A 13,297-nucleotide genomic window follows, 5' to 3' on the forward strand; every position below is an offset into this window, starting at 1 on the left:
CCCTAATAATTGGGCCAATTGATCGGTTTCCGAGGTCTCCATGACGCCCAGGTGGGTATTTGTGGGTAGGCTTCGCGTTCTGTTACGCTCACCTCATTCCCACGGGGTCGTCGATCTGGACTGGCCCGCTGTTGCTTCTACCAGAGTAACACGTAGAGCCGAGATGACAGACTGGACAGACCCACTTAGCTTCGTTAGTTGGGCTCGTACGAATATCTTTCTGCAATGGAGAAAGGGAATTAACCTCCCGTAATCTGAGCGTTAACCCGCCTTCCCACTCCCCTTGTCTGCCCACAGAACACTCTTGAAGTCCCCTCTTAATCTCACCTGAAGATTTGGAACGATGAGCTCTCCATCCTGCGTCGAGCGCAGGGGCGCGTAGACGACCAGTTACTTCACTGGCGTGGAGGAATTGGTGAGTTCCAGTATTGACTCTAAAGTCCAATTGTTCGTAAGAGTTCAAAAGTCTGATCTTCACTCTGCCAGATTCCTTGCAGGTTGCAGATTTAAACCACCAGAAGAGTTCCAAGTGGCAATTGGTAAGATCCTGGTAAGTCTATTGTGGTTCTCCCCTTTGGGGCCGGGGTACAGCGATGATGCAGAATTAACTGCGCCGACCCGAAATGAGGTGAGTACCCCCGTGTGGTAAATCAGGTAAGTCTTTGGGGTTAGGTTGTATTGTCCTTGTTTTTTTCCCCTTAGTGGCCGGGGTGCGGCGGTGATGCAGAATTGACTGCGCTGACCCGAGATGAGGTGAGTAACCCCCTGTGGTAATCAGGTAAGTCTTTGGGGGTGGTTTGTATTGCCCTTGCTCACCTATTTGTTCTTGTCTCCCCCAGGTGTTGAAAAATGGCCTGGAGATACTGGGTTCGCGATGGAGTAAAGGAATGCAGCCCCCGGATGGTGAGTTCAGCGCGGCGCTGCGAGGTGCGTGGCAATGCACCTGTGAAGGCTTCGCTCTTCCAGATTGACGATGTGCTGGATCAAGGATTCAGGTAAGGGTTTTGTTCTGACCTCTTCTCCTTCTCTTGTTCCAGGTGTTCCAGGGCTGAAGCGGACGTGGCTGAAGAATGGAGCTGCTGAAGACACGGTGAGCGTTACGCTGCAGCAAGCAGAATAACGCGAAGCACGTGTGGCTGTCCGGGTGTGGCTTAAATAGCCTTGGAAGAAGTCCCAGGTAAGTATTCTTCCACAGCCCCACCCGAGAGGAAAGGAGTCCCTGAGGTAAAATAGTCCCTCTAAGCCTCATTTGGCTTGTGGCTTCGTGCAGCAAGGTCTGCATCAGGTAGGTATGCAGCATGGTCTGCATCAGGTAAGTTTTCTGTAATGAGCCTGGCGCCTATGGCGCCAGGACTGACTTTATTCTTATGAGCTTGGCGCCATAGGCGCCAGGACTGTAGCCAAACAGCCCCTAACTGGGGTTTTTGGGCATGCTTCAAGTGGCATGATGCCTGCTTCCGGGGTTGCTGGGCCTGGTCTGGCTTTCCGGGGGCAGGCATCGTGACAGCACCTCACGCTTTTCACCATCCAAACAGCGGACACATCCGATGTCTGCGGACATCAGGTCGCCCTCTGGATCAATCGGAGGCCCGCCGGCAGACCAAATAGGGAAGTGAGTCCATGTACCGAACCCAGATATCACTAATTTATTTTACCAAATTTTTGGCTGTCTCGTCCAGCACCCCTTCTTCCTTTATCTCTTTGGAGCCCTGTCATATCTCTGAATCCGATCGTGATCTTTATGCACCAAATTCTATTAAATATTATGTATATTGCGGAGTGGCGGTGGGTGGCAGTCCTACAGTATCCTCTAGCTGCAGAGTCTGCCTTCGCTATCCTTTGTTTTGGAGGCAGAGCACCCTTTCAACCCAGCTACTAAAACCCCAGCAGTCCGCGGAGCGGACGCGGAGTGGCGGCGAATGGCAGTCCGAGTGGCAGTCCTCCAGTATCCTCTAGCTGCATAGTCTGCCTTCACTATCCTTTGTTTTGGAGGTGCAACACCCTTTCAACCCAGCTACTAAAACCCCAGCAGTCCGCGGAGCGGACGCAGAGTGGACGCGAGTGGCAGTCCTGCAGTCATGGCGGTCGAGGCTGCGAGGACTGCCTCCCCCGTTAACTCCCCCATGTGTGAAGAGGGGCGATGGATGCGGAGTTCGCATCCCCACTCGATCTCAGACGAACCATGTGTAAAAGACTCAAATCAAGTCCACCTACTGTCTCAAAGTGGCAGCCAAATGGAGAAAAGAAGTAAACTCATAAAAAAACTGATAATCACCAAACCTACCCTGACGATTTCCAACGACTAAGATTTCCCCTTGCTCACCGGAAAAATCAGGCCACAGACTAAAGAAACAACAAACAAAGGTTCCCCCGCCATTGGCTTTGGAAGACATCACAAACGAAGACCTCCCCACCGCAGGAAATGCAGATCCCGTGAACACTATCCAAACAACGCACTCAACTGTTAATCCCAGAGGGGATAGCGGGTCCGCGTCGCCACGTGGAGAGGATCCGGGATTGCAATCGGGTGGGGCGGTGCAAGGAGTGGCCGAGGCCTCTAGCCCGGGTCAGCAGCAGAAGCGGCGACGGGGGGGTCAGACCTGGATCGTGAAGACGGATTAGCGGGGGCGGAGCCAGAAGAGGCCATACCCTGCAGCCAAGTAGCTGTTAAAGCTATCATTCACCGCAACGCGGAGGCCGACCAACTGAGCACCGCCCCAAAGAGACGAGTTTCGCGGGATGCCTCCCTCGAGCATTCAGTATTGGATCGCGCTTCAGCCCCCTATGACCAAGTTGGTCCAGAGACTGTTCCAGTGGTATTGGACGAGCCAAGCAGTACAAATGCAACGGCCCAGTCCAACATAAGAAAACGACCACGATTTTCACCTACAGTTCAAAATGCAGGAAAACACACACGACTTGAAAAGAAAAAAAAGAAAGTAAAAAGAGGGCTACACCTACACAACGGCGTTATCATTCAGAAAAAAGGCAATGGAACGACTTCTTATTCTAATAGATCAGGAAAGGCAATCCAGCAAGTTGTCTCACAAAACCTGCTCACAAGTTTCTTTAATTTCAGAATCACCACCCGGCCAATACAAACAGCTGAGCTAACCGATATGGAAATCCTGGAAGCTCTTCAAGATTGCCAACCCATTCAGAAACACAGGAAGCTAGATCATCGGACGACCTCCTCATGAACGTTGATAGCATTATCCTCCACCAACTCACGCCAGGGCCAAAGTGCGGTCTCGCCTAAAACCCCAAAGCATTTAGAAGTATCACCAAGTCCGGATCCACAGCTAGTGAGGGCTGATGACCAGGTGCCACAAAAAGAACTATCTGAACCAGTAAAGGCACCAGAGAAGATCAACCTTAATGCAATTGAGGCTCAGGAACCAGGAAAACATCCAAAAAATCTACACAAAAAAGCCTCAGAGCTCTCACCTCCAGCCCATGAAGAGCAAGTGAGCACTCCTCTAAGCATACCAAGTACACCAAAAAACCTTCCTGTAGAGGATTTACCAAAACAATCGGCTGGGCCAGACCCAAAGTTAGTCGATACTCAAGTTCAAGGAAAACTTCAAATAAACCCAAACAGAGACACTTCAAACCTCTTATCTTCAGCTGCTGAAGACCAAGTGATTGTCCCACCAAGTCCATCAAACGAACCCTGGGAAGAGGACAACCACTCTATGCCTCAATTCCTGTTGCGGGACACAATGAGTCCGGAACAACACGATAAGGCCGAAGCCTTACCCATGGTGGGAAACCCCAAACCCTCCACAGCAAACTACGAAATTTCTCCTGAAAGAGAAAGCCACAAAGATGCAACAAATGGTTTTGAAAGCCCGAAGATCTTCCCAGTTCTACTTCTCCCACGTGGGTCACACAGAAGATTCTCTCTAGACCAACCGCCTATAAGACATTTCATTAGGCCTTACACCATTCACAAAACTTAACGAATCCCTTAACGACACCTTAAAAGACCACACGTCAATTCAGGCAATGATGTATACCAAACTGATACACCTAGAGGGCTACATGATGGCCCACGAAGAGCGCCTGAAACTGGCTAAAGAACAAAAGCACTACATTGCCCCAACCCAGTACCGAAACAGAGACACAAACCCACTAACTACTGACCAGAGGCAAAACAAATCTACAAAAGAGGTGGGGGAACAAACCTCACCTATTATAGACCTGACTGGACAAACTGTATCAAGAAACGCTCAAACTCAAACCGATGTAATACAAACAAACATGGATATAGTAAATCAGGACAAAAGACGGAAAAAGGAAGTGTTGTTGGTTGTGGACGACCCCAATCTCCTTGCCTCGGGAAACGCCGCCTCGATCCAAGGGGCGGACCAACCTTTCCTGATCTTTAAGAAAAACAAAGCTGAAAAGGACAAAAACAAAGCTGAAAAGGACAAAAACAAAAGAAATGAAAAACAAGAGCCTAAGTCCACGAAACTATTGGCTGTTTCGACACACTCTAAAATAATCTCGAGTAAAGAAAGGCCGGTCACTCCAGGGAGCGACACTACCTTGGGCTCTGCCCAGATTGTCGCAAATAACCAACGGACAGTTCCAGAATCTCCTAAAACAGCTGAAGAGTTCATGGCCCAGGAGTCTCTGATGAACCTCAGCCAACATCTAGAGGAGAATCCACAGCATGACCTGACCAAGGAGAAATCGACAACCCGAGAGAGAAAAGTAACTTTCGTGAGCCCTTCTCAAAGTACACTTGACAACATAGAGGACGCTAGTCCAAATCAAAATTCACCTTTCCTTACGTTAGAAGAAAGCCGTCAGCACTTTCACGAAACAGAAAAGAAACCCAGCGACTCTTTGACCACAATTTCAAGTAAAAGCCGACGATCTTTAACGCCTCCCTCTCGAACGGCGAAAAACTCCAGATCAAAAAGCTCTTCAGACAAACAAATCTCGACTCTATCCCACTTCAAAGGAAGGCCAAAAGCAAGAAAAAGACTCCTTCAAGTCAACAATGGACACAGACCTGCAAACATCAGCAAGAAGAGAACATCAATATCGATCCCAAACAGAAAAAAAATACTGCAAAACTTCAAACTCAACACAAGAACGGCAGTGGATTCTCAAACTAGAACAAATACAAGGGAACTACGACGATGTGATCTTAAATCGAAGCTCTGTCTTAATACTCTTCAACCACGTACCAATACCGAGGAAAATAAAAACGGAAGACCTAAAGATCGTCGACCCATCCCATACAAAAGGGAAGTCTCAAACATATCTACACATTGCTTCGGCTTCGATTAAAGATCTACTAAGAAAAGAAACAAAAGAACTACTGAGACTGGGTTACGATCTCACTGATCTAAATAACACAAATGAATGAGCATGTAGCAGAACTCACACTTCAAAGGGACACGAAAGATCTCAAACCAACTCAGCATCAAACAAAGTAAGAAACTACAAGAAAGACCATAGCGGAACCAACGCACGAAAGATCCCACTTTAATGCCCGACAAACTGACCAACGATCATGAAAGTTTAATCTCCAAGGAAAAACCCAATCTCAATTTGAAGCATGACAAAAAAGGGCAAAGGATCGACAACAGCAAACGGACAACTACCGCAAGTAGCCCCACCTCTCAAATCCTGCAAAAAACGACCAATCAATTGCTCCAACCTGCGATACCAAAGCGGGCCCCAAACGAGTCTAAGCCAACTGCTTCGAGTCTATGGGCTTGGCTTCCTAAAACTCTAGCCTCAAGAAACTCCAAATAGGAATCCAAGCCCCAGGACCACAGCCACGAAGGTCAGCAGCCCACTGATGACACCAGACATACCATAAGCCTCTGCTCATGGAACACGAGGGGCTTTCAGCACCTGACCGAACCAGGAGAAATCCACCTAGGTGATTACGACAATCGGTTTACAAGAAACGTGGCTTACGAAACCACCGACCTTAGACGGCTACGAACTCTCCTTGGCCCCGGCCCTCAAAAGTACTAAAGGACGTCCCTCTTCTGGCCTCCTCATGGCATCTCGCATTGGACATGGTCTAAACTTGGACAAAGTCCTAAGTGCAAACCACTTCCTCTTGGCAGTTTTGCTAAATTGGTACCACAAAAGCGAATCTGACAAGAAAGAACAGTGTACGCCCCTAGCAATCCTAAATATCTATTGGAACCCTGCGAAAAAAGAAGCGGAAACCTTTCTTAGAGAAATCGAAACAACAATTGGCGAAATCTTAACAGTCCATTTTGTGTCATACATACTAATCTGTGGAGACCTAAACGCTGTATGTACACAACAAAATCCTAAAAAACCTTCGACCCCGGCAGATCTCAGAGGGACTCAGTGGCAAGTATTAATGAAATCCAGAAAATTCCAAAGTCTAGACGCGGTCTTCCCTGACCAGTACCGGCCAGTGACCTGGTCTAATGGCGTGCTACAATCCTCAATTGATCATATATTCACCTGACAACCGTTTCTGGATCTAATCTCGGCCTTTGAGGTAAAGCAAACCAAAGCCAGCAACCACAACCCTCTATTTACATCTTGGAAAAGTACAAACGACCATGCAGATGCGCTGCCTTACAACCTCAAAGTAAATGTCCAAGGAAATAGGCTACGCCTCTCAGCGAAAGACATTGAAGACCTGTCTAACAAGTACAAGAAGTCTAAATCCAGTTACCGGAAGTACGTGACCGACTATGACCCCCTGTTAAGACCGTACAAGAAGTCCTGTCTAAAAACTAACTGGTTCACTAAATCTGCAAAACACTTATACGACTCTCTCCTAGTCGAAAAGCGATGAAAATATCGGAAGGCCATCAGACAGGCAGCTAAGTGGAGCACGGACCAAGCAAAAATGATTAAGCTAAAAGCAAAACTGGACTATCGTACCTGGCTAAGATCGCACCAAAGAAAATTACATCAACAAGACTCTGAAGCCATACTGAGAGCCATCTGCACCAAAAACTCAAGAGAATTCTGGTCATTGCTAAATTCTAAGACAGCTGTCAGGAGCGAAAACATCGAAAACGTGATTGGTGAAGTAACCTGGGAAAAGCACGTTAAGGAAACCTTCAAACTACCTTTGGACCAAAGAATTTCGCGTTCAGAAAGCCGCAAGATTCCTTGGACAACCTTAAATGACAAAGAAGAAATCTATGACGCAATAACCAAACTGAAAAACTCAAGAGCACTGGGACCCGAAGGCATTACAAACATCGACCTTAAGGCCCATCCTGAAGCCTGGTCCATTTTCATCAGCGAAGTTTTCTCAAGATGATCAGACTCCAAATCAATTCCGGCTTCGTGGACTACTGCCACGATTATTTCAATTTACAAGAAAGGCGCCATAAATGACCCTTCAAACTACCGGCCCATCGCACTGCTGGATCCTACAGGAAAACTATTTGGCTCCCTCCTACAGAAAAGGTTCAAAAAATGGGCTTGTGACGCAGCATGCAACGATCCCTTCCAGTCAGGATTTCAGAAGAATTTGGGAACCGCTGCAAACATCCTCATAATAAGTGTCCTGAAAAGTAAAGTGCTAGAAGGAGGCCCTAAACTCCACTTGGCATTCGTCGACTTCTCTCAAGCGTTTGATAGGGTTGACAGGTCCCTCCTATGGAGCAAACTGGAAAGCTGGTCTTGTCCTAAAGAGATTTTAAATCCCATCAAATCTCCACATACCAACACGTCTGTGCGAGTCAGATTAAATTCCCAAGGATCTCTCTCAAAATTCATAATGATCCAAAGGGGAGTCAAGCAGGGGTGCCCGTTGGCCCCCACTCTTTTTCTGGCCTATCTCGGTGACTTTAAAGAAACAGAAACCTCTGTTAGGTCCTTTCCACCGCAACTGGTCAAACATAAAATCAGCCGGTTACTCTATGCGGACGACCTTATACTAATTGATCAGACGCCAATCGGATTACAGCGCCAACTTGAAAATCTTTCTGGCTATGCAACATCAAAAAACTTGGAAGTAAATAAAGGAAAAACAAAAATTGTTACCCTAGAAAAATCAACAAAGAAAACTGAAAAATCAAAATGGTTCTTCCCATCGGCCGAGATTGAAAAAGTAAAAAGTTTTAAATACTTCGGAATCATAGTAGACAACACCAAAAAAGAAACAGCTATGCAAGAACATCTAAGAATAAAAATCAGGAAGCTGGCGGCACAAGGAAAAGCGATCGACCAAAAACTCGGGCGCTTTTCAATGATACCAGTAATTGACTACTACGAAATGAAAGTAGTCCCTGCTATAACCTATGGTACAGAGGCAATGATCCTGTTGCCGAGAGACATCTGGCCAAAACTTGAAGCCTACTATTGGAGAACAGTTCTCTCCCTTCCGGCCTCGACACCTGTCGCATCAATACGAAGAGAACTGAGCCTCCTTTCTTTACAAGGGACCATAAACTGCAACACCCTGAGGTTATACAGAAAAATTCTGCTCCCCGAGAGCCTTCTGCCCTACAAAGTGATAAAATCAGAACTAGCGGTTGACTCAAACAAATCCTTACAATCCTGGAAGACACACATCTCCACGCTGTTGAGCTCAATTGAGAGCACAGAAGACGATTTAATCCAAAATCCGGCAAAAATAATGAAAAAGATCAAGGAACTAGACTGGATCACGACTCTGGCAAAAGCAATGGAAAACAAGTTAACGCGACATCTGCCCCCTAACATAAAGAAACTAAACGAGCTTCAGAGATTTATAAAACAATTCCCAAACAGACAAGCCAGAAACTGACTTTTAAGGGCGAGAGTTAACTTGCTACCAACAAATGAAATTATAGCCATCAGAGGACTTTCAAACACAGCTCCTTGCAGACTATGCCAGAACAAAAAGGAAACAGACAATTCGCCATCTGGTTATAGGCTGCCCAGAAACAAAACAAATCAGGACAGCCTACATGCAGCATTTCTCGTCGGATCCCTCGATCGACAGTGAAGCTTGCTGGTGGTCTAGAATGATCAGTGGGGACAAACCGACCTGGTTAATGGCCACTTCCAAAATAGTGCAACAAATCATGTCCAAACTAGACACCCTGAATAACCTGGAAGGGATTGTAGAAAGCGAAATCAACTTGCTACAACTACAATCACCCGATTGTTCAGATCACCTGCAACTCCGGATGATCCACTCTTTTCTCAGCTACCAGTTTGAAAAGGCCTATTCGGGCTGAAAAAGCAAGTTAACCTCGCTTTATTTTACTTCAGAACTCACGCACGAACCACTGAAAGCTGTTCGATAAACTGAAATTGAAAATTCTTTGGGAATATTCATTTTGTAAAAATCAATTCACATTTTGATTCACACAAATAAAAAAAAAAATTAAAAAAAAAATACTGGATGGATTTACACCAAATTTACAGATGCACACCTTTGGGACCAAGTCGCCGCTCCTGCCCCAAATTTGGTGAACATCCGTCCATCGGTTTGGGCTGTAGGCGCGAGTGAAAATTATTTTCCATTGCAACCACACATTTTGGGACCCCCCCAATAACTTGCCTCCCCCTTAACGAAACCTCACCAAACCTTGTGGGATCGATCTGACTGGGCCACACACTCTTCTTGCAAGGTTCTGTGAGGATTCGTCCAGGGAGGCCAAAGTTATAAGCCACCCAAGTGTTCTTCCTATGGGTTGAGTAACTTAACCATAACTACAGGGCCTGTGGGGGGGGGGCGCACACACGCGCACACACACACACACACACACACACACACACGCAATGTAAAACCTTGAAATTTATGAGCAGTTGTTGCGAGGTTCATTAAGCGCCTTGTCACATAGTGCATTGGAGCACTGCATGAGGGCTGCCTGCTCTTAGCTCTTTTACAGCTTGCTCCAAGTCCTAGTGTGCAGCTCATTACTTTCAGGTATGCAAAAGCAGGAAGGTGAAATAAACCAATCACAGTACTAAAACCTTAATTTCCTTCAGGTGCACTCACTCAAGGTTAGCATGACCCAGAGGGAATGACAGAAAATCCATAAAAGCCACACATGCCCCATAACTTCAATGTGGCTGTTAGGAGTTGGTGGGTGAGGCACAGACTACAGGAGAGAGGATACTGTGGCAGAGACAAGGTAGAATGTGGAAGGACTGTGGAGGAAAAAGGATGGTACGATCCAAGGGGGAGGAAAGAACACCTAGATGACGGCTTTAGGGAGCATCAAGAATTGAGTGGAAATGAGTTGTCCCTCAGGAATTTTGGAGACGTTACCAAGTGGGTGGTGGAGAGAACACTGTAGAGTAGATTGGTCAGAGGTATGAGGAGGAGGTTGCCAGGAGTTGTAGGAAGGAAGGAGAAGAGACCACCAAGGAGGCAGTCAGATAAAATATCAGATGGTGAAAAGGATTACAACAGAAAAAGTTCAAGGTTCTTATAATGTGCGCTGTCACCATCTGCATGGTCCCTTGGCGCTCTGGGGGATCTGTAAACCAAGAGAGTAAGGGGGGTGTCAGTAGGACTGAGCGGGAGAAAAGAGCAAGAGTGTAGGTGTGATTTTTGGTTGGTAGCTGTCGTGTGCAGTTGTGTGAGGCTATGTTGTCCAAAATGGAAGAGAACCACAAGAAAGAGGTTAAGAGCACTATTGTCTTACAAGCTGGGGATATAATTAAGTAGGCAGAGGAAAAGGAATGGGAGGAAGTAAGGGAGGAGAACGAGGAGGTGGAAGAGAGGGGGGTCTCCTCAGGAATGAGACTTCTGCGCATCTTTGAGGATTGAGAAGAGATTGGGGTTTTGAGGGAGAGCGCTAGGACACTGCAGCATGGAGGTAGCAAATGAGAGATAGTGGTGAGAACCAGATTGTTCATTCCCTGCGGGAAGCTCTGGGGCACCCAGCTTCAATCCTTCAAGGCCAAACGTGCCGTTGCATGCAGAGCTAGAGTTCCTGGGGAGGGTCCTACTGCTGCATCGAGGACGTGAAGCAGACGACCAGAGCATAAGAAATCAAGGGTCAGGAAAAGAAGTGTTAGGGACACTTAAAACCCCAGGACTATGAGCAACTGTAAACAAATAAACATCTTCAGGAAGGGAGCACAGATTGAGATTGGCTAGACCAAGAACTTTCAAAACTACGTTCAACAAAAATATAACAGGTTGGCTTCTACTTGGTTTTACCTTGCCATTTGTCATGTTGGCCTAAGTCTGTGAATACCTTAACCCCTACTTAAATTGTATCTCTCCATGCCTACCTGTTGATCATGGTCATCTGTGACGACCGGTTTTAGGCTTTGGGTTTTTCCAAACATTGCAGCATCTACTTTGTAAGGAATGATGGAGTTATGTAAAGAATATTCACTATTGCATGCTCACATGCAAGACAATACATATGTGCTCTAATTGTGACAGTGGTTTTGCCTTCTACTACATCGGAAAACCATTTGTGCTTTCATGTGCAAGCATGGGCGGTGCAAGCCTCTCAGACTAAGGCAGGGGGCAGTGCTTGACAGTGCAGGGGGTTTGACTGCTGCACCCACTTCCAGCTTTGAACACTGCCATCCAGCCCTCCCAAATTGTTGAGGCTGGCTCCGTCCATGAATGCAAGGCACTGGAAATGTGTGTCTTTTCAAAATGAGTCTGTTTTGTGTTCACGTTGGTAATGGGTTAGAGGAATCACAATTTATAAAAGTCGGAATACTTACTCATGACTACTTTGCATGCAGTGGTAGCCTGGTAATATGGTTACATTGTGCTTTGCCCCCTTTGACACTGTCACAACAGTAAAATACTGGCTGTTCGATAGCTTAGTGCGTTGAGCGCTCACTGCTGCGATCTGTGTGTGGTCTGAAGGTCACGGGTTCAAACCATGGCAAGGTCAACTCAGCCTCTCATCCTTCTGTGGTCGATAATGGAGTACCAATTCAGCTGGGTGATAATTGTTTGCAAATATGTTCTATGTACAACGTTTTGACGAAAAGCGCTATATAAATACATTATTATTACATTAAAAGGATACAAAATTAACATCCCTTTTAACATTTGAGCACCACTTAAAAACTCTAAAGAAAGTGGTGAACAAAGCCTAAAGCGAAAGCAAACACCCACTGTGATCTTAGAGCATGTTTTGTGTTCAAGTAAATGTGAGCAACACTCGAAAAGCTATAATTCATACTAGCAAAATACTTACCTCTGCTGTTTTCAAAGGGATCATCCCAAATAGGTGCCTATTGCCACTGGGAACCCAAGCCTTGGATGCTTGATGCACCTGGCTAGCAGCACCAATAATCCCCCTATTCGTCGATCACTGCCCTAATGTGTACTGCAACCTCTAGTAGTAAAGGGAAATAATTGCAGCTGAAAAAGAAAGATTTTCTTGTTGATTGGTGATGCAGTTGTTCTTCAGCCAGGGAGCCGAGCTTTGCTGGGAGGTCAAACTTACAAGGCTGATATCCCCCAGTGTGTCCCGGCATCATTGCCTGCCGACTCGAAAAGAGGTAGAGCGATGAGACAGATGGTCGGGGCAATCGTCAGTGGTCCAATGAAACGCATCAGGAGTCCAATCAGACCTGAAAAACCCACGAAGATTTGGAAACAGGAAGCAACCATGATCGCTCCTTGAATCTGGAAATGGTAGACAAATGAGAAGAGTATGTAAAGGGCAAAGTTTGAAAGAGATTGAAGGGAAACAGGAGATGGTTTAGAGTAGGATCGAGAAGATAGAAGGTAAAGTAGAAATCAAGATTAGAGTGTCAAGTAAGCATAAGAGGCAGAGAGGGTAAGGTAAGAGGATGCGAGTAAGTGGGGAGGACAAGATCATGGATTAAAATGATGAAATGGAGATAAAGTCAGACCAGAAGGAGATGATTATGGAGGAAAAAAGCAGTCGTTGCATCAACATCAGGAAACGGAGGGAGGGAGATTAGAGAGGGAAAAGGGAAGAAGAGATGAGGGGCCAAAAAGGACCAGTGCGTAATACAAAATAAAAAGGAGGAGGATTATAAATGCATAGATTGTGGGAATAAATGGGAAGAGTAGTAGGAAAAGGGATGACTCAGAGGAAATTACAGTATTAGGAAAAGAAGGAAGCCAATAATAGCAGGAATAGAGTTGCAGCGGGATAAAATGGAGGCAGGAAAAAGGAACAAGAGTCTAGATTATACATCTCACTTTAACAAAGCATGTTCTCTTTTAGACTTTTGCATTGGCCATATGGGGTCATATTGGTGTACACGTTAAGACATGTGAAGGAACTAGGAGTACACATTAGAAATGTCTGGCTACACCTCTTACCCTGAGCTGCAGCATTCTGCTTATGTACAAATCTCTCGGACTCACCTG

At 46.1% G+C, this 13,297-nt stretch overlaps 1 protein-coding gene across 1 annotated transcript in view; it reads right to left on the reverse strand.

Annotated features, from left to right (window-relative positions):
* The window catches only part of LOC138513701 (solute carrier family 23 member 1-like), a 520,832-nt gene that overhangs the window by 240,658 nt on the left and 266,877 nt on the right, over nt 1-13,297 (reverse strand). The window contains exon 5 of the mRNA XM_069628778.1: nt 12,399-12,580. Coding sequence (XP_069484879.1) covers nt 12,399-12,580 — 182 coding nt within the window. The remainder of the gene's footprint in view (nt 1-12,398; nt 12,581-13,297) is intronic.

Source organism: Ambystoma mexicanum, chromosome 12, assembly GCF_040938575.1.
Source record: "Ambystoma mexicanum isolate Mex_15411 chromosome 12, UKY_AmexF1_1, whole genome shotgun sequence".
NCBI classification, from domain to species: domain Eukaryota; kingdom Metazoa; phylum Chordata; class Amphibia; order Caudata; family Ambystomatidae; genus Ambystoma; species Ambystoma mexicanum.